The sequence below is a fragment of the Phaethon aethereus genome (assembly GCF_964289735.1).
Source record: "Phaethon aethereus genome assembly, chromosome: 16".
NCBI lineage: Eukaryota > Metazoa > Chordata > Aves > Phaethontiformes > Phaethontidae > Phaethon > Phaethon aethereus.
The window spans coordinates 13,030,937-13,051,811 of NC_138592.1; the positions used below are offsets into that span (position 1 = coordinate 13,030,937).

The window sequence follows — 20,875 nt, forward strand, 5'->3', positions numbered from 1 at the left end:
TCTGGCTCGCTGTAGTTTTCAGCTGTGGCAAAGCCAGCGATTTATCCAGAGCGCCCCAACGGGCTTTGTCTCGCTGTCAGTTCTGCTTAAGCGCTTTCCTCCGTGTTTCTGCCAGGTGCCGACGCACGCTCACGGCTGACGTGCGACGAGCTTGCGAAACGAGCCCGCTCAGCCAGCCGGAGCGATAAGCCGAGGCTTTGTCCTCTGAACTTGTCCGTGGCTGGAACGAGTGTGGCTGTTGGTGCAACCCTTGTGACTTGGACTTGAAATACAGGCAGCCCAGCAGACATTTTGATGCTGTGCTGATGCTAGTGAAAGCGTATGTGAAGCCGGTGTTGTGGGAAATGTGCAGCCTTTAAAGCAGGGGATGCAGAGGAGTGGGCAAAATAAACCCCAAAATAGCAGCAGGTTTAACTTGAACAAAGCAGAAATCTTCTCAAAAGCCAGCACGATGGCAAAGTCTGATCTTTGTTCCAAACGGCTTTTGTCTGCAGCTTCGTAGCTTCTGGTCATGTGCTGCAGCAATCCTCTAAACATTCTCATTCTGAAAACGAGACAAACAAAGGCCCTCTCTCCGCTAGCAGGGAACAGATTTCTTTCTCTTTCTGTCTCTATGGTTCCTCAAGCACAATAGGGACCTCTCTTTGGGTTTGTTCCCCGAGACATGAGGGCAATATCAAATCGCTGTTATCCTCACGCACCCGCACGACCGTGCCACCCAACGGGACCGTCAGTGGGAGCTGGAGCGGGGCAAGGGCTGAGCCCGCTCCCCTCCGCGCGCTGCGGCCGGTGCCGGAGGTCACGGAGGGGCAGGTCTGGCGCTGCCTTCTCCCTGCGCACACGGAGCCGGCGACCTTGGCCATGGTGGCAGCTGGCTGTCTTGGCCTCGTGAACTCCAAATCACTTATTCCAGCCTGTTTCAGAAAACGCTTATTTTGATGGCGGCACCAATGTTCTCCATCATCTGATTTTGTACATCTTTGCACCCACCTGTGTATTCAAATCTCACCTCAGCTCACCCTTTTGCTTTTGTAATGGCCTGCCTGCCCCGTGGCCCTTTTTCTTTCTCCTCTCTGCTTTGGGATTCACAGGCCCAGCTGGGACGGGCACGTGCCGATGGCGAGAGGTCGGTAGTTTGACAAACGCTCGAGGAACTGTGCGGCCATTCATGTGTTCTCAGAGCGGTGGGACCTATTGACCAGCTACATCGCGGTCCACTCCCACGGGAGAGGCAGATGCGAAAGGGCTTTTAAGGGTGAAAAAAACCTTCCCAGGTAATCAGAAAATGCCTCCTGCATATGAACTTTGTATTTCAGGTGAGGAGCTGGAGGCTCCGCCAGTGACCAGCAGTGACTCCACCAACATGCTCATCCATCAAACCGTTATTTGGGCACGTGGGGACCGCCGGTGCTGGGCACTGGCAGAGGGGAAGGGACAGGAACAGGGAGCAAGTGGGGCAGGGCATGAACGAAGGACAGTAGATTTGGCTCCAAGAGGGCTTCTCTGGGCTCAGCTCAGATGTGCCCACGGGGCTTAGTCCTTGCCAGCTGCTCAGGTGCTTGTTCCTGCATATGTGTGGCGCAGGATGGGGAGCGTGGAGCCAGAGGAGGGTCACGCAGGAGGCAGAAGTGGGGTTGTAGGACTGTCGTACATGCAAAGTTCAAGCATGTCAAAGTCCCTGGATCTCCCGCCCCAGACGCAGTGCTGCCAGGGGACGAGGCTCCACCTCGTCCAGCTCCTTCCTGGCTGGCAAGCTCTGTGGGTTGCTGATGGATCGGCAATGGGTCGTGTCCACATCCTGGAGGTCTTGCTGCTTTGGGAGGTGACCCATGCCTCATTACCTCTGCTAGGAGCCGGCATGTGACCCGGCGCAGCCTCCGGCCGACAGAGCACTTTGCTCTGACCCTTCGCCTTCCCTGCCGGCGAGCTGCCCTCTAATCCCCCCCAAGGAGGGATTTTCCTCTCCCACCCCGGCTCCCTGCGCAGTGACCGGGTAATCATTCACTTCCTGCCACAAGCCACTCCTTCGGACTTTTCCTTCGACCTTCAGACCGAATCACCAAAATAAAAACAACAGGAGGGAGAGCGGTACGTGCTGCTTTCCGCAGCCGGAGCGTGGCAGTGCCCGCCGGCCCTGCTGCCGGAGCCCAGGAGCCTCGCTCTCTGCAGGTAACGCCGATTCACCTTCTCTGGGATGATTGAAACTTTCCCTTTTCTTAATGAGGTCCTGAACCCATTTGGGACAGGCAGAGGTTTTTGTGAAGGGCTGGTCCCTTGCTGCCAGGGACCGGGCTGGCCCGTGCCAAGAGCTGCTCCGTGGGGATCTGGCTCAGGGACCGCAGGTGGAAGTGGAGGGGATTTGAGTTCCAGCGGTGGGTTTGTTTCCCAGCTGTGGAGGAATCCAGAGAGGAGACGAGCAGCCTCCTCACTCCCCCTGGAAATACTGTAGTAGGTGGAAGGGTTTCTTGCATTAACGGTGCCTCCCGCAGGAAACGTCCATCGTGAGGAGCTTGTGTCCGCAGTCCCACACCAGCTCCCCTCCGTGGGTGAGCTCCCCTCTGGAGCAGCCACAAGTGTTTCTGACCCTGGGTAGTTTCTGCAGATCAGCAGCGGTAGCTGGTGACCGACTGTGTCACCCGCTCCATGTCCCTGAGCCACAGGGAAAGGATGCTTGTGCTGCACGGGGCTTTTGCAGCCAGCAAGGAACTTCAGGTCATTTTGGCTGTGGTCTCCCGGGCCACGTCTCTGCGGCCAGGCTGGGCTTGGCGAAGCTCAGGGGTCCGGCATCCCTCTAAGGGGGCATCCCAGACCCCCCCACTGGCAGGGCTGGGAGGGCTGTTTCTGCCTGGCACCAGAGCAGGGGAGCAGAGGTGGGCTCAGCAGATTTCGGCGCAGAGCTGCTGCTCTCGCACGGGGGCTCACGGGCCCTGCAAACGCTTGGCCCAGTTGGGACTGGGCTGCCCATTTCACCCAGTAGATACAGCTCTGCTGGAGACCATCTCTGGCCGTGCCAGCACCAGTTGCCTCCCAGTTTTCCCACGCGGGTAAAGCCGTGGAGCTGCAGTCAGCAGCTCTCGGGGACGGGACGGGGACGGAGCAGGGCAGAGGGGAGGCACTCCCAGGGACGCTTCGCGCACAAGCTCTCCTAACGAACCCAGCGCTGTGCCAGCAGCGAGGGGCCTGCTTTCGGGCAGCGCGGCTTTCCGAGCCGTCTCCAAGCTGCTAAGCCTTGCTCAATCCGGCCGGGAAACTGCCTCTCTGCCCTTGTCCCCACCAGGCTGGTCACGCTCGGGGCTTGAGCTGTGGGTGGTGGCCCTGAGTGTGCAGTGTGTGGCTGCTCTGCAGCGGAAGAGAGGCGTTCATCCCAAAAAAAACAGGTTTTTTTTTTTTTTTTAAGAAAGGCTCTGAAACATAGGCTGTAATGTGTCCTGAAGTCCTGCTGGGGAGGGGAGGAGAGAAGAGCAAGCAGGAGAATTGCACCTTCCCCAAGGACAAGGCTGGCTAGCCAGGAGAGGAAGGGTCGCTTAGAGTCAGGCTGCTTCCAACTTCATGTTATTTATTCACCAAGACTGTGCCTACACTTAAAAAAGACTAGGGAGCAAGAAAGTCCCTGCCAACTACTTTGACGGCAATAATAAGATCAGGCATTTATTCCTCTGAAGATGTAAAGGCTTTGAAAGAGATCAGTATTATTCTGCCACGTTCATATTTGCAGAAATGGAGGCACAGAAAGTTGCAAGAATTGCTCAAACCCACTCTAGCTGTCTTTTGGAATAAAAACCTGCTCCTGAATAGCCTCCTCTTGGCTCCTTTCACCAAAACATGGGAAACTTCCCAGCACCCATGTGGGACTCCTTGGGAAAATCAAGGGCAATGCCTGAGGCAGAGCCCTGGCTTTTTGAAGCTAAAAGAAAAAAAAATACATACAGAGGAAAAAAAAAAATTTAAAGAAGCCCACTGGAAAATTTAGTATTTCTTGAACGCTCTTAAAATGAAGGAATAGGCTCTGACCTTTTAAAGAATATCCTATGCCTATCCCTATCCTATTCCTTACCCAACAGAGATAACTGAGTAGCCAAACATTTTAGGTCACCTTTCACTGCAGGTCGATGGAAACTTGCTTTGCACTCTCTAGAGGAATGTTTGTTTTAACCTTATCTGGACCCTTCCCTGCAATTCTGATTCTCAGGACTGTGTGGTTCCACTTCAGTGATACTTTTATGATTATGGTTATGGATATTGCTAGATAGGGAGGTTAAGATAGTACACCTTTCCTTATAAAATAGCATATACGCATAGGGTATAAAATACTATACACTTCTCCATGTGTAGAGGCAACAGGCTGGACCTGTTGTCCACTGGATGTGTCTTGCCCTGGAGAAGCTGCAAACGTGGCTTTGCTGGGGTGAGCAGCACCGGCCAGGGAGGGACCAGGATCAGCCGCCGAGCTTAAGGGGCCACGTAGCCCTCGACCCTTTACAGGGCTCGGGCAAGTGAAGGCAGCTTTCCTTCCTTGGGGGGAAAAGGAGCATGTTTCCAAGCACAGGCAACGTCTGGAGGCTGTGAGCTGTGCCAGTGCAGCTGAAAAAGTCACCTTTCTGTGGCCAGGGCTTTGCCTGATTTTGCCACCGTGGTCTCACCAAGCGCAGCCCAGGCAGGAGAGGTGCGCAGGAGGGGTTAAATCTGCTGCTCATCACCTCTGGACCCAGGTCCAGCCAGAGGTGTTCCTGGCATAGATGTGCTCTCTGGGGGGCAGGGAACCACCACCCCCTCCACAAAAGACCGGCAATGCTGGCAAAACCCAGCGCTGATGCCAGCAGGCCTCCGGCTTTACTAGAACTGTTTAATTTTGTTTAGGAGCCTGCGGGTGCTGGGCAGGGGAACGGGCCGAGGCCTGTCCCGGCGTAAGGGGTGCATGGCCGTGCCTGCAGCACCTGTACGGATGTGTGCCTGCGTGCCTATATAATTTACGTGCCCCGTAAGTGCTCCCACGTCCAGCAGCCCCTTCAGCGTGTCTTTGATGTGGCCCATCGTGGGCAAGGGGCGATGCCAGGCACGGAGCGAGAGCTGCTGCAGGCTGCTGCTGGACCTCCGTGGGTGCGCAGCGGCAGGGCGAAGGGGGAGTCTCGACTCTTGCCCATGCAGAGGGCTGCCCGGGTGGGCAGCACGCTGGAGGCTAGCCCTGCGCACATCGACCTGTCCCACTCATGTCCCTCATCACAGGGACAACTGCTTGGCCAGGACACCTCTCCATGGAGAGTCATGGGGCTCTCCCGGGCAAAGCCTTGTGCAGCTGCCCCAGCCATCTGGTGGCATCTGATGTTGAATCCCCAGGGGAGGACCTGCCCTATGCTGGGGATTTCCTGGTGGTCCATGTGCCCCTGTGCTTCCAGGGAATGTCTTCTCCTGTGCCAGGGATCCACCAGTGCCAGGGCAGCCGCGCCAGGCACAGGGAGGACAAATCAGGTCTTAGTGCCTCAAAAGCATCAAACAACAAAATCCTTTCTCAAGAGCAGACATAGGCACAGGGTAAGTTTCTTCTGTTGTACAGAAGTCAAAGAGTGAACCGATGCCACCCAGCTCTCTTCCAGCGCCCTCCTTCTGCCGGTCCCACAGCACTTTCCAGAGGAGTGCAAAGAGAGGGACACGGAGGCAGGGGTGAGCACCTTCTCTAGGCTATCTCACCAGGGCAGTGACCTGAGCACCCCGATCCCCACCAGACAGAGTGCCGGTGGCTGCTGGCCAGACGAGGGTCAGGGAGCTGGCCCGGCATCGCAGAGCCGTGCCCGGCTGGCGGGCAGCCAGCGCTGCACCCGAGGGCTTGTTTCTCCTCTTACTCCTGTGCCCTTCGCCTTTGCAGCTGGAGAAACGTCTGCGTGCTCTCGCCTCCCGAGGACGCCTGGTGCCGGTCGCTGAGCTCCTGCCCCAGCCGTCGGCAGAGGGGACAGTTTCGGCTGGCTTTATGTACGTGGCCTGGATGGAGCCCTCCTCCACTGCCCTGGGGAAGACGAAGGGTAATGCTCCTGGCTGGCACGGTGTCGGTAACCCCCGGGGATGGTAGGGCACGGAGGCGGCTTCCCCACAGAGCTCTCCCGCCGGCGCCGGGCTGCGGAGCCGCCGGCGGAGGGCAGAGCCCCGCCGCACGCCTCCCGGGGGGCTCCAGCCTGGCTCGCGCCGCAGCCCGGCCTCGCAGGCGCCGCCGGCCGGGGCTCGCCCTTCCCAGCAAGGGCTGTACGGAGCCCGGCTGCCGCGGGAGCCGTCGGAGCCACGGAGGCGGCTGTGTCAAGGGGAGGCGGCAGCTTCGCACCGCACGCCTGGCCCCGACTTAGGGCCGGTGCGTGCGCAGCCCGTGCGTGCCAGCGACCCTCGCACACGGCGGGGGCAGGATGGACAAAACCAGCCCCACCATTACTTTGTCCGTCAGCAACTATCATCATGACAGGCTGCACTCCAGATTAGATATTCTACGTATTCTAGCTGATAAAAATTTTTCCTTCCAGGATCTTTCTCTTCTTTGGATAGAAAATGGGTCTTTAATTAAAGATGCCTTTCTGTGGAAAATAAAATCAAGTAGATTTTGTCCATGGTACCAAGGTTTTTATTAAAAGAAAGAAAAGCGGAAGATACTGATTTGAAAATATAAGTTAACTGCTGGAAGAATTCTGAAATGTGACCATTTCAATGCAAGTAGAGGCAAACCCAGAGACAATAAAAACATCATAGAGAGACATTTTTAAAAGCTGACAATGCTAATAGCTTGATGATATTGCCTGAGCAAAAAATTCAGGCTTTGACCTGTGAGAGAATGATATTTCAAGCAACACACTGCTTCCCCTCTCTCATTACACATGGCAATGAGCACATGGGGATTCAGATGATTTCCTCCCTGGGCTTAGGGACCTGTCCCACAGCAACCCGCCCCTCCGCTCCCCCAGGGAAGCTGTGTTTTCCCTTGCTGCAGCTGCACAGGGAGATTTTACAGGAAACGACAATGGAAGCAAAAAGCCATTGCTTTATTTTTAATGAAGAGAAAGAGAAGACACCAGCCCTTCTCTAATGTCTCCTTTTGCTCAGAGCTTAGACTCTGTCCCCTCAAATCACTGCATGCCTCCGACACCAGGTTTCCCCCTCCACATGTGTTCATGTTTGCATTTAATAGTGCTGCAAGGTGCCAATCTGGCTACTCCAGGCTGCAGTCTTCCCAGGCCGGTGGAGGAAGCAGCAGCTTTTTTTGCGTTTGACCTGAACCAAATGACAGTTTTGACCTTCCTGCAAACCACAGGACAGTGGGCAAATTTCCAGCTTACTACCATGTGTCAAAAAATTGTTCTGAACACCTGAGATGCCAGCCAGGATGTAACTGGCTCCTACCCTCCACCTGCACCCCTCCCTCCTCATCCAAAGACACCACCCCCACCTAAATTCTCACTCCTTGGGTATATCTAGCAGGTGTCTCTTCATTTTTTTCAGCTGATCAGCTTTTCTTGCTTTCTTTAAAGGGCTGCAGGGGGCTAGCAGCAGTTGCATGGTCACCTTGAGGAGGTGGGGGTGCTTGTATTTGTGGGCTAAATGAACTGCTGCAGAAAACAAAGCTGTTCCTCTCTGAGTTTTAGGAAGGAGCCTTGGGCTTCTGGTCTGGCAGGGTGGGCTGGCGTGAGGATGGGAAGCGTGGGGAATGAGGGGTCTCTGTGCTCACTGGCTGTGGGCTGCTTCCCGTGCTTCAGGGCACAGCCCCTACTGGTAGATGTGCTCCCAGGTATGTTTGATGCTTTGTTCTCTGTTTTCATAGGATTATTTTTTGAAAAATGCTGCAAGCTTTAGTTACTTGCTGGTTTTTTCTGGCTCTGTGTAGCTTTCCTCTGAAGTATGGAGGGTTGTTTGTCTGTGGGCTCCAGCTTGCTTAGAGCCTGGGCTGTTTGGCTGAAGCTTCTGTTCTGGTTTGCAGTGTCCCTGGGGTGTAGGGGAAAGGACCCTCAAGAGAAAATTGGGCAAGCTGATTTTGGAGCTCTGCAGAGGACAGCTAAGAAAGCTTCCTCAAGTAAAGAAGTCCTTTAAACTCTCTCCTAACCTCTTCCTGGACTTGCTGTGTGCTCTAGTGTCTCAATGGGAATGAAAATGGAGCTTGGTGCTGGCCTGGAGCCATCTCTTAGATCTGTAGCAGGGGAAAGCTTGAGCTTTTCTTTCTTTTTCTTTTTTTATTCCCAGTAAAAGCATGTGTTTGAGGAGTCCTCCTTCCCACCTCCCCCTGTGCCCCTTCTCTGAGCTGAAACTGGGGCATCCCCCCCTTAGGCTGCATGCAGCCCCTGTGCAGGACAGAACCTGTGGGCTGCCTTGGGTGCCCCTCTCTCAACCCTGCCCCTCCAAACCCTGTCCTTGTTCTGAAACCTTGCCTGTTGTCCCAGTGACAGTCTGCCAGGCCTCCTTGCCTCTCCATGCTGGCAACTAGCCTTTCCCAGAGCGGGAGAGGATGAGGCACTTGCTCGGAGGGGTTTGCAATCTAGGTTAGGTAGGAAACGATGCCGAGAGCAGTGACATCAGGGAAGAGGGTGGGAGGCAGCTTGCAGATGACGAGTCTATGAGGTTGCCTCTCCGTGCAGGGTACGCGTTGCATTAGTAATGTATTTGTAGCAAATAACGCTGGGCTAGCATGGGAATGTGGGTCACTGCTGGCAGAACTGTTGAAGGAAGAGGGAGCTGCTTATGCTGTGCTGGGAAGAAAACGTGTGTTACGGAGGGTTGTTTGGTGAGGGGAGATTTAGCTGCAGTAACGGCTCCAACTTGTAAGTAGCAGCTTTATGTTGTGCAAGCGGGTGCCTGCTGCCTGGGGGATGCTTCTGGCCCAGGCGTTGGGGTGAAATGCTCTTTGAGGGGGGCATGGGGGGCAGCGGTTTGTGTTCCTGGTGTGTAATAGTCACATCACATCAGGAAACTCCTAGACTCGCTTGCTGGTGCTCTCTGTGGCCCTGGCTGTGCCTGGAGCATCCCTGCTGCCCCAGCAGGCACAAGGAGGGATGCAGCCGGGTATATACAACCAAGGATTCCAGTGTATTTTCGTGACCTATTTCTGATTCTGTTGTTCAGTGTGTGCGCGCTCAGGAGATCTTTGTGCTTTAGGGGGAGTAGGGATTGTTAGTGATAAGGAAAAGCCTGTTTGACTGTTCAGAAGACTTAAACTAGAAACTGATCTCTCTTTGGAGATGGACTCGGGCTGCGCAAGGTGGCTCTGAGCCTGAGTAGAAAGTGGTATGGGATGGGGATATAAATATCCTAAAATTGTGAATGGTACTTCAGTGCAGAAAGAGAGACTCTGTCCCCAGAGCAAGTCTGTTTAGTGAAATAGCTTTGTTGGAAAATGCTGCCCTTGGTCAGCAGAGACTTGTTGAGCAGCTTCACTTCCAGCAAAGAAGCAGTGGAGCAGAATGAGGCTGGTGGAGGGAAGCATAAAGGAGCTGCCAGGCCATCGCCCTGGCACTGCCTTCACTGAGCAGCGATGCTCCTGCCTAGCTGTGGATTGTGGAGACCTTGCTAAAGCAGCCTTGTTCAAGCCCCCTCAGAGCAAGCTGGGAACTTGTCCTGCATCCTGCCCTGCCAGCAAATACCTCCAGTCCCGATGGATGTGTTTCCATGGCTTGCCCACATGCTCTCCAAGGTGCCAAAGCTGTGACATGTCCACCTGTGCCTGAAGGCAGTCTTTATTTTCCCTGAGTCAGGGATTAGAACAGTGTCAGTGGCAGCAGGCTGACCCTGGGGCCAAAAACAAGCTTGTGGGGATTCAGATTTGGAGGGCAGGGCTGACGTCCCTCTGTTGTGACCATGATATCTGGCTGGGCTGTCGAGCAGCCTGTGGGACAGACGCAGCCCTGAGGCAGGCTTTGGATGACCTTCAGTAGACCTGGGAGAGCCAGACTGTCAGGGAAATAAAGGACTATGCCCGGTGGGAGGAGATGGGGATTGATCTGTCTGGGTGCTGTCCCTACTGCTGGATGCCTCCTGGGACAAGCTGCTGTACCTGCTGCAGGGCAAAGTATTGGACAGGGTCAGGGTCTCAGACCAGCCTGATGTTGTAAGCTCACTCACTGAATGGTTTGTGGGTTTTTCTTTAAATTCCTGCTTTCCCTTTCTCATCCAACCAGAAATTCTAAAGCCACAGCCTGTTTTTGGTCTCCTCAATCAGATCTTGCACCTGGATCCCAGAACTGCTGGTGGTACCTGCTTTAGTGGTTCTCTGGAGTGTGCAGGTCCCTCCATCTGGCAGATGCTAAGACCCATCTGGGAAGGGCTCTGTAAGGTTCTTGTTTTTACCTCAAAACTTGTGGTCCTACAAACCCCTTGCCCAGGGAGATGGTCATCCTGGAATAACTCTTTTACAGATCAAGGAATTGGCAGAGACAACTTGCTTGTGTCTACAAAGGCTCCTTTTTTTTGGGGGGGGGAAGTGTATGTTTCTGTGAATGCTTTGACTCTTTCTTTCCCTCCAGTAGCAAAACTAGGGCGAAGCCAGGGAGTAAAACTGAGTCTTGGCATATTTTTTTATCTACTTCTAAGCAAAACAAGGAACTCCTCTGTACAGGTTGCACTTCTCAGGCTTTTTCTCTTGCTCAGCCTGTGCAGTAGGGAGCAGGCTGAGGACTTTGCCTCTCTGCGATGGGAGAGGTGATGATGATGATGCTGGGTGGCAGCAACAGCCTGTGTGGCTGAGCACCAGGGATGCTCCGTGATGGGAATCCCCGCTTCTGGCACTGGCTGTGTGTCCTTGGGCAAGTCACTTGCTGCGATGTGTGTGTGCTGGCTTACCTCCTGCAGGGCCCTGAAAGGTTTCATTCATGTCCCTAATTACTCGCAGAGCCCTGAATGAAAGGGGCAGTGGACGTGCCAAGTGCGTGATGTATCCCAGTACAACATCATCCTTGTGAGCGCTCTCGTTGTCCCCCCTGGGGACCTAGGGGTGGCTCAGGGAGGCTTGAGGATAGTGCTTTAGCCTGAGTCCCCTCTGCCACGGGACAGAGTGTCCGTTTTGTGGGACTTCTCCCCGTCCTGTGAGCTATTGAGGGCTGCTGGCTGGGGTGGGAGGGGAGCTGTCCTGGTTCCTATAATTTCCTGGTTATTTTGGTATGTGGGTGGAAGGGGGAGGAGGGCGGTTGTGGAGAGAAGAGCAAGGTCAGTGAAGAACAAACGTGCCTCTGTGCACTTGTGATCGCGCCACCAGCTAATCGGCTTCGGTGCTTCAACTTTCCTCGCAGAACTCATCAAGCACGGCCGCGAGAGGATAGGACAAACCATCAAGGCCTCCGGCTCCAGGCTCTGCTCGTAGTGAGTATGAAAGCCGCCCAGTGGGAGGAGAGCCCTTTAAAAACGCAGCCTGACAACCCGCGGGGCTGGCTCGGCAGTGAGTGGAGCTGGCTGGCACCGGCCGGATGCGGGCAGTGCCGGGGACCGCCGCCAGCACCTGCCTCGCCCAGCATCTCCTGCCCTGGTCGGCCCGGCCGTGGAGCAGGGGGGCTCTGGGATGGCTGTGGGTCTGTGCCTGGTCATGCGTGGGGGTGGAGAGGGGCAGCGCCCGCAGGTGAGATCTGGGGGAGGCTGGTGGGATCTTCAGGTCCCCTTTATGGAAGGTGGAGAGTGGCTGGGGGGACGGGAGCCTTCGGAGCCTCCCTGCTGTGTATGAGAGCTTGGTGGGGCTGAGGGGGAATGGACAAAGCTCTCTGGGGCAGGGGAGAAGGGAATAGAGCTTTTTACTTCTTTTTCTTCTGTCATCTCTTTAATCCTGGCTCTTGCAAGGAGTGTGGGGGAAGAAACCAAGGGGAGAATCCCTGGGGTGGCAGGACCCATCCCTCCCCACTGATGCTTGAGCAGGGTGGGTCTGAACCGACAAGTATTGTTTAAGTCCAACTTCTCCAGCCCCAGCAGCAGCTGCACTGGGTACATGAGCCCTGTGCTTCGCTGCCTCTGCTCCCCATGCTTCCAGCCCCCCTTCCCCGCAATGCCAACGACCCCAAACCACGCTGCTCTGCGCTACCTTGGGGAAATGGCCTCTAGCTGCTGCCAGCCCGGGTGGCATGTGGTGGTTGGACCCCGCTGGGCTCTCCTGGCTGCCCTGCAGGGACACTCGCTGGGTGCTGCAGCATCCCTGTGCAGTGGGGTGGGTTTGCATCTGCCTTGAGAGGGGTCTGGCCGTGGCCAGGAGGGCTGCAACTGCATCTGGCCCTGATGCTGTGTTGCTGCTGGGGCTGTGCTGGTGTTCACCTGTTGGTGCCCTGACCAGTTTCCACTATTGCAAATCAGGGGCTAACTGTGCCATTGAATACGCTTGTGCTTGTTCAAATCGCTCATGCACCCAGGAACATTTTTGGCCCACCTCCTGCTGGTGTGCACCCCCGTCCCCTGCCTCCCCCGGTGCATGTGCACCCCTGCCCCTGGGGAGGAGCAGCGCTGCCGAGGGGCGGCCGGGGCGCTCAGCTCGGGTCTCCTGTGAGACGTGCTGGGGTCTGTGCCCGTGCCTGGCGAGTTAATGGTGTGAAGCTGTTTCTCTCTTGGATGTTGTTTTCAATACTGGGTTCTTCTTTTCCCAAGTGCTGAACGAGTTGCTTTTTTAATGGATCGTTCTCGGAGCCCGGACAAAAGCACCCAGGTGAGATCATGGTGCTGAGGCCACAAGTCCTCACCTTTGGGATGGAGAGAGGGGCTGGTGCCTGTAGAAGAATGACAAGGAGGAGAGCCTGTGTCAGCCTGCTGGGAGGCTGGCTGCTGCCTTGTCCCTGTGAGTGATGCTGGGTGGAGAAAAAGGAGAACAGAGAGGCCCTATATAGCCTTTTGGACGAGGCAGAATGCTCCCAGAATCTGGGGAGGGGAAGGTTCCTGGGGAGCAGGAACAGGAGGAAGACTGTGTGTATATGTACCACCTTGTCATTGGAAAGTGTGCCAGGCACCTCTGTGGTGCTAGGTGTGCATAAGGTCACTTCCAAGGCTCCAGACTTGGCAGTTTTGAGGGTTAATGGGGGTGGGCAGAGGGCTGCAGGGTTGGGGGGGTTGTGCTGATGTCCTGCTGCAGAAGTGCTCCTCTGTCTCAGAGCTGTGCACAGGGCTTCTTGCCTAGCACACGCAGTGGGGAGCACCTCCTTGTCTCGGTGCTGCGGTGAGCAATGGAGCCATGCAGTGCCTTCTGTGGCAGCACAGCAGGTCTTGAAAGCCTTAAGTCAGGAGCCAAGCAGTCTTAGTATTCTCTTTTTCTTTGCGCTAGTATGCGATGAGACTCTAGCTTAATACAGCTTCCAGCTGCACTGTTGCTTTAGTGCACAGCTCTGTTATGCCTTTCCTCATTGCTCAGTTTACCAAGGCATCTGCTGTGTCTTCTGCTGATGTCTCAAAGGCTCTGTGCATGGGATGCTGTATTGAGGAAGAGAAAGCACAACCTCAACCTGCAGCGAGGTCCTTGTGATTAATATTATTGTTATCCTCTCTAGCCTCCAACGCCAACTGACAACATCAACCTTGGACCTTCCGCTAACCCAAAGTAAGCTCCCTGCAGAAGCCAGGTAGGGTGTGGAGTGCACAGTGAAGCAATCTGGCAGGGAAATGTAGCTGGTTCCTGTGTCTTGCATGGGTAGTGTCTGCCAAAGCCCTCATAATTACATAACTTGGCCTTTAACACCATGTGTATCATCAATACACCAGCTTTCAAGATGTTCAGCTATAGCTGGTCCCTGTTATCATAATCACCCTCTCCTGTCCATGTCTGCAGCCCCTTGTCCCACCTCTTTTGAGGGAATTGGTAGCAGTAAGGGAAGATCTTTCTCATGGCTGCTGGCTCCCTGACTGTCTTTCTCTAGAAATGGGGATAAACTGTGTCCCCCTGCAAAGCTGCTGCTTGGTCCTGACCAGTGCTTTCACCTGCTGCTGTGTTCAGCAGGTGGGTTGCTGAGGGATTGCTCATCCTCCACTGGGTGCACTGAGCTACACAGTGAGAATCCCCTGCTTGCTGGGAGCAAGGGTCACCCATCCAGTGCCCTTTAATCCCTTTCACAAACACTCGTGTTTCCACAAAGGAACTGCTTTGATGGTAGTGTTGCTGTTGCATGTTTCTTTCCCAGAAACATTAACTTGCTTCATGCTTCATTCTTGCCCAACAGTGCCAAGCCAACAGACTTTGACTTCCTGAAGGTTATTGGCAAAGGAAGCTTTGGAAAAGTAAGTGGATTTCTACAGGTGGGCTGTAGCTCTCTGAGGGCAGCTTGGAAAGACTTCCTTGCTGCAAGAGTTTCTAGCTGTGTCCTTTGCTTGCACCTCTCCTAAGGAATTTGGCATGAGTGGGACTGAGACCAGGTGAGACCTAAGATGGGGTTTTCATAGTCCATTCTCATTTTGAGCTGTCCTGCAGCCTCTCTAGGGACAGAAGGGCGAGGTGTTCTATGCTCAGGGTGGTGATGGTGAGGAGCAGTACTTAATTTAAAGCAACCCTTAGACTTGTTCAGCTAGCAAAAGATTTCTTGATGCATCTGTGCCTTGTGAGATAGCAAGGATCCACTATAAATGGGACTGTCCCCAAATGGTCCAAACATACTTTTATTAAGTGTGTGAGAGAGGTATGTGGAGATGTCGTGTGCATTTTTCTGGCATTGAGAAAGTGCTGGGAAGTCAGTGGGCTGGAGCTTGGTCTTTGGAACTTTGTACCTGAACCTCTGAAGCTGCAGTCTGTGTATAATCACTCACAAGAGTGAGCTAACGCTAATGAAGTGGCAGAAGGTGAGACTGAAACCTGTGACCAGGACCTTCTGTTGCAGGTTCTCCTGGCCAAACGCAAGTGTGATGGGACTTTTTATGCTGTGAAAGTCTTGCATAAGAAAACCATCCTAAAGAAAAAAGAGGTATGTCTGCTCTCCTTGGCTGCTTCTGCAGATAGTGGTCCATGTAGAAGCAATCCTGGTAATGCACCTGAGGTATCTTGTGGCTGAGTTGAGCATTCACATAGGCAAGTCAGTGTTAAACACGTATTGCTTGGTGCCATGGGAAAATAGAGAACTGAGATGAATCACGTTAGAGAGGAGAGTGGTTCCCTTTCTGGGGCTGGACATGACCCGCTAGAACCCCAAGCTTCTACTTGTTTTCAAAATAGCAGTGAGTTCATACAGTGGACTGCACTGGAACCTTGCCTGAAACTTTAACGCCTTGCCTACTTTTTGACAGCAAAACCACATCATGGCAGAGCGCAATGTGCTCCTGAAAAATGTCAAGCACCCCTTCCTTGTGGGACTCCATTACTCCTTCCAGACTTCAGAGAAGCTTTACTTTGTCCTTGACTATGTAAACGGGGGAGAGGTGAGTGTACATACAGGCATTATTTTAATCTTGTATGTGGTCCTTCCCAAATGCGCTGTGTTATTGCCTAAAACTGCTTCTTGTCAGAAGATAATGATGTTGAAGTAAATGTTGCCTTGACTTCTGGAAAGGACCAGGTAGGAGTGGCTGGCGTGCATCTCACCTGTAAATAGAGTGAAGATCTTGCTGGATATGATCTGTGTCAGATGATTCCCAAAGCAAGGACACTAAGAAAAACATGTGCTAGGGGCTTTTAAAAAATCCTACAGAGAATATGGGAAATGCTGATGTTGGTGAGCTTTAGGCAAAACTCACTTGTGGGCTAGCTGTGGATTCCAGTCTAGTACTTGGGCGATTCCACTGTAGTATGTTGGACTTCTTTTTCGTCCTGTAGAAGTTCCTCTTTCTTCAGCTGTCTTCTGTGCTGTCTGAAAGTGGCTGGGTGATACTGTTAACACAGATGTCTTGTCCAAGTATAATTCATATGGGCCATATTAGTGGGTTCAACTCTGCACATACCATTAGTACGCACCATTAGTGGGTTCAACTCTTCATGGCCATACTACAGCCTGTGGGTTGTAGCAAGCTAGAAAGCTTAACTGGATCAGCAGATGACCAGTTGTGGGGCAATGAATTAAGTGAGATTGGTGACATATGAAGGACACTTGAGGACAAATGAAGTAACTTCTGGAAAGGTGTTTAGATTGTTTAAAGTAATTTGGTTTGAGTTTAGTTGGTGCTGTTCATGTGCCACTTGCTGCAAATTGGTTTTAGCTCAAGTAGCTGTCTTTCAGGCTTGCTCCAGATATCCTTCAGTTTTTTAGAGAAGAAATGATCAGCCTTATGATCTGTTTGTAGCTCTTCTTTCATCTGCAAAGAGAGCGCTGCTTCCGTGAGCCCCGGGCCCGATTCTATGCTGCAGAAGTCGCTAGTGCAATTGGGTACCTGCATTCCTTAAACATCATTTACAGGTAAGGCACATGTCCTGCCAGCGAGAGCGGGGGCACCAAGTTTGCCCAGCCAGGCTGTGTGCAGTGCTGGGGAAGGAAAAGATGACTTCTGGGGCCAAGCACAATGCAGGGCTGGAGTAGCTGAAGAATCTCTGACCCCAGACAAGATGGTGTGCTCCTGGCATTTTATCCTACAAGGGAAGTGTGTCTGCATGGGACTTGATGGGCAATAAATGCTCACAGCCTGGTAGTGGGAAGGAGAATCATTGGGTGAAAAGATCTAAAATAAACCTGGCACAAGAAGAAAGAAATTGTCTCTGTGCCAACTGATACATAGACATGCAGGGAAATGCAGGCTAATACCTGATGAGAGCAGTCTTTCTATGTTTGCATATGTTGTATGTTGATACCCAACAGTGATGGGAATCTGCATTTTGGGAAAGTCTTAGTAAGCTTGATTGTTGGAGTCTTGTTAGCTCCTGTTCTTAGCTGATGCTGTTTCACATCTGGCTTTTCTAAATATCTGGCCAAATCTGCTGAAATGGCACTTTTTGTCTTGCAGGGACTTAAAACCTGAGAACATACTCCTGGATTGCCAGGTATATTAGCAACTTGTGCTGTCTTCCTTCTGGCTTTAAAAGCATCAGGACCATAAACAGAGGGCTATGGTTCTGCAAGCTGGGCTATAGCTCACTTCACTGCATGGATTTTTGTACGTATGCATTGCTGCATTTCTGTGTGGATCCTGCAAGAGAGTGAGCTTGCCCACTGCAGAACTGCACACTTGGGACCCCCCTCAGTTTGTTCCCAAAAGCTGGGACCAGACTTGTGGGCAGGGATCAGGAATGCTAGGAGCATTCACTGCTGCTACTCTGGTGATGACCGCTATATAAACTGGCTCTGGGATAGAGCACTGGCAAAGTATAGCAGTGCTGGATCTCTTCATAGCTATGCTGTTATAGACAAATAAAAAAAAAAAAACAAAACAACCCAGACTCTACTTTATCTGTAGGCTCCTGTACTTGTACTATAGCATGTCCAGAAGGTGAGGGAGGGAAGCGGATGAACAGTGGGGAATTAAAACATAGGAGAGATGCAATGTGAAGGCCAATGCTTGGCAATCCTGTCCCCTCCCTAGGAGAATGGGCCAAGCTGAGATTTCTCTCTGCTTTAGGGACACATAGTATTGACAGACTTTGGACTCTGCAAAGAAGGAATGGAGCAAGAGGAGACAACTTCTACTTTTTGTGGCACTCCTGAGGTACAGCATGTGCTGGGGTTTCACTGACCTGGGGGCTGAAAGCCTGCAGAGACTCGCTGCCCTGGGTTTCAGGCTTGTGTGGGTGCTCGGCATCTCAAAATATGGACTCTGTGAATTAGACAGTCTTGGGATCTTTTGAGGTTGTCAGTCTGAAGTTGGAGTTCAGGTAAGGCCTGCCCTACTTGGCAGAGACAGTGTAATAGCCAATTAGCACAGCAAATGCAGAGTACTATCGGGGCAGGGATCCCTGTACTCAAAAATGGCCAGTCTTGTGAAACTGGGGCTACTCCAGGAGGCTGTGGAGATAACCTTGACCCTGGGAGCCCATGAGCAAACCTGTGAGCAGGCTGTTTACCTGCACCCTGGAGCTGCAGAACGGGGAGCCTGCTGGTACTGACGTGCACAGGACCTCGCTGTGCCCTTCTACCTGCTTTTGGTATGCAGGAGCTGCAAAACACCCTCTGCAGAGGGAGGACCAGGCTCTCTGGAATGTGAACACTGCTCAGAGGGGAGGAAATGCCTGTTCTCCAATCTCCCTCAGATAGGTTTTGCTAAAAAATATCTCCAATTTGGCTTCTTGAAGGCTTTTTTCCTGCTCCTTACTGAGCTGGGGACTTTGGTAGCACTTTGGCCTAGGTGACACACTTGTCCTGCTGCCCCTTCCTCAGATAGCTTGAAGAAGGGTCTGTAAACAAGACACCTCTCAGTATTCTAGCTCAGTAGAAGTGAGCAGGAATTTCCTGCTGGTAGCCCTTGGCTTTCAGTTGGGGACCCGCTTATGCAATAGTACAGCATGAACCAAGCAGGAATGTTTGAGCTTCATTTTCTGGTTTCTGGTCTGTGTTTTGTGTGTTTTTGTTTTGTTTTTTCTGGCCTAGATAGGAAGTCTGATAGTACACAGAGATAATCCCATGTGAGACCAGGCTTGATGTGATGTTTGTTCTGCAGGCCACTTGAATTCTTCTGTTGCTCCTCGGTGGTGGTTATTGGTAGTTTGGCACTTTGAACAGACTTACTGGAACTGAAAACTGTGGGTTTCTCAAAACCCACAGGAGCCTCTTAGAGATGTAATGTGTCTATGCAGGACAGGTTTGTTGGCTGAGTTGTGGTGGGTGGCAAATCCTTGTACAAGTCCTCTAGAGGAGGAGAACCTTGGGTAACCCAGAAAAACACCTTGAGGGTTTTGGTAGGTGTCTTTCAAACCCATTGCTCTGAAGCAAGTGGAGAGCCTATCAAAGCATGGGGAAGTGCATCTGTGTGCTTCCTAATGCATTTGCTCAGCTTGAACTGCAGCCAGGTTTCTGTACTTATGAGGACAAGCCCTTTTATAATTTGACTCAACTATTTACTTCTCTTCCCAGTACTTGGCTCCTGAGGTGCTAAAGAAGCAGCCATATGACAGGACAGTAGACTGGTGGTGTCTAGGAGCCGTCCTCTATGAGATGCTGTTTGGACTGGTAAGTTTGGAAGCTGTTTACTCTACATGGTGGAGAATTTATTTTTGAAAGTTGCAATGTGATGTTGGTCTGGTGTTCACATGGTGCCTGGCAGACAACTGAATCCTGAATTAGATGACCTGTTTCAATTGTACTATTGTCCTTTGAGCAGAGAGATATCTGAGTTGGCAGGTCTCTCTCCTGTACTTGCTGCAGGACTCATTTTGACCTGCAATGTCTGATTCCTTATGGTAGCTCATGTTTTACCTGGCTGCTTCTCCTCTCTTTCAAATTAGCCTCCTTTTTACAGCCGGGATGTGTCTCAGATGTATGACAACATTCTGCACAAACCACTCCAGATTCAAGGAAGCAAGACAGTGGCAGCTTGTGACATCCTCCAGGGACTTCTCCACAAGGACCAGAAGAGGAGGCTGGGTGCCAAGACAGACTTTGTAGGTTGCCTCCATTAGGATCAAGAGGGAGGGTGGATAGGAAACCTCTCTGTTCTGAGCCTGCCTTTCATGGTAACAGCACTGTCTTGGAAAAAGCTTTCCATGCACACTAATGTGTGTCTACTCCCTAAAAGGGACGTATGGGGTTGACTTGGATTTCCAAAGGGAAACACTATGATTCAAGGTGTGGTGGCAAGGTAGGACACCAATGTGTAAAGGGGTCATCTCCCTTCAAGGACCATGACCCTCATGTATTAAGAGTTTGCTACATGGCCCCTACATGGATATGTGATAGCTCCAAGTCTTGCTTCAACCACTTAATTCTATAAAACCAGCTGTCAGGTGCTGGAAAAGGACAGTTGGCAGAAGGCTGACTTTATTTTCCCCCCTGCTTTCTATGCAGCTTGAGATAAAGAACCATGTATTCTTCAGTCCAATAAACTGGGATGACTTGTACCACAAGAGGATTACTCCTCCGTTTAATCCCAATGTGGTAAGTGGGTATTTCTGTTTGTATCTGTTACAGTGGTACAAAAAGCATCCTACATACTACAAAAAGCATCATAATGCCTTATGCTGACACTGAGGGATGCTGAAGTGCAGGTTAGGAATGGCAAATGCAGTGGTGACGACTTGTGGAAGAGCAGCTGTGTTAGACTGTCTGAACACAAGTGATGGGTTGGGGTCTGCTCACTCAAAATGACTGTGTTTCTGTTCCTTGGCTTAGGCTGGTCCAGCTGATCTGCGACACTTTGATCCAGAGTTCACCCAAGAAGCGATCTCCACCTCCATCACCCACACACCTGACCTAGCAGCCAGCAGCTCCAGTGCCTCAGATGCATTTTTAGGATTTTCTTATGCACCAACTGAAGAGGACATCTAAGTTTTATAAAGGCTTTGAGAAGCCAGATTTTAACTTAATGGGTTTTATGTTTGTGGGTTTTTTCTTTTTTGAAAGGATTGGTACTGTCCTTTGCTCATGACTTAAGGAAATTGGGACTAATACACTAACTGGCTGGGATGGAACAGAGCTCTTAACTTTTGCTGTTTGGTGGATTTCCCTCTAAATGACTGTTCTCCTGGCAGGGAAAGTGGGACACTATTATTATTTCCCCCTGAGTGTCTTGTGCTATTTGGCAGAATTGTGTTCACCCTGTGGTTGCACTTATGGTTGAGGTATGTACCATCACTCACATCAACAGCTATGTCCCTCTAACTGGCCACTCTTTTTGTGGAGCTAACTTTGCCATCTATGTCCAACTGCTTTGCCCCCCCAGTAGAGAGGGCAACTCTTCACACTACCAGGAGCAGTGGCTTCATTCCTTTAAGTGGACTGTGCTAGCATGAGCCACTCATCCTGGACTGAGCTGGGCTGAGAAACCATATCAGTTATTGCTTCAAAGGTGGCTGCAGGTTTGAAAACCCTGAACTTGCTGTGGTCTTCTGTGCCAGCCAGCCTCTCGC

General features: G+C 52.1%; 1 protein-coding gene across 2 annotated transcripts; it reads left to right on the forward strand.

Moving 5' to 3' along the window:
* Positions 1–5,962: 5,962 nt before the first annotated feature.
* Positions 5,963–20,294, forward strand: SGK2 (serum/glucocorticoid regulated kinase 2; the record flags this gene model as incomplete). Of its 2 annotated transcripts, none has more annotated exons than XM_082007261.1 (14): positions 5,963–6,014; positions 11,241–11,310; positions 12,571–12,628; positions 13,461–13,510; positions 14,127–14,184; positions 14,778–14,861; positions 15,181–15,312; positions 16,171–16,283; positions 16,825–16,861; positions 17,437–17,523; positions 18,885–18,980; positions 19,256–19,411; positions 19,815–19,904; positions 20,139–20,294. In XM_082007261.1, the coding sequence occupies 14 exons, from the start codon at positions 5,963–5,965 to the stop codon at positions 20,292–20,294; spliced, it is 1,239 nt and encodes a 412-aa protein (XP_081863387.1). The 2 variants fall into 2 exon arrangements, with proteins under 2 accessions (XP_081863387.1, XP_081863386.1); XM_082007260.1 differs by lacking the exon at positions 5,963–6,014 and adding an exon at positions 7,570–7,756.
* Positions 20,295–20,875: the final 581 nt, after the last annotated feature.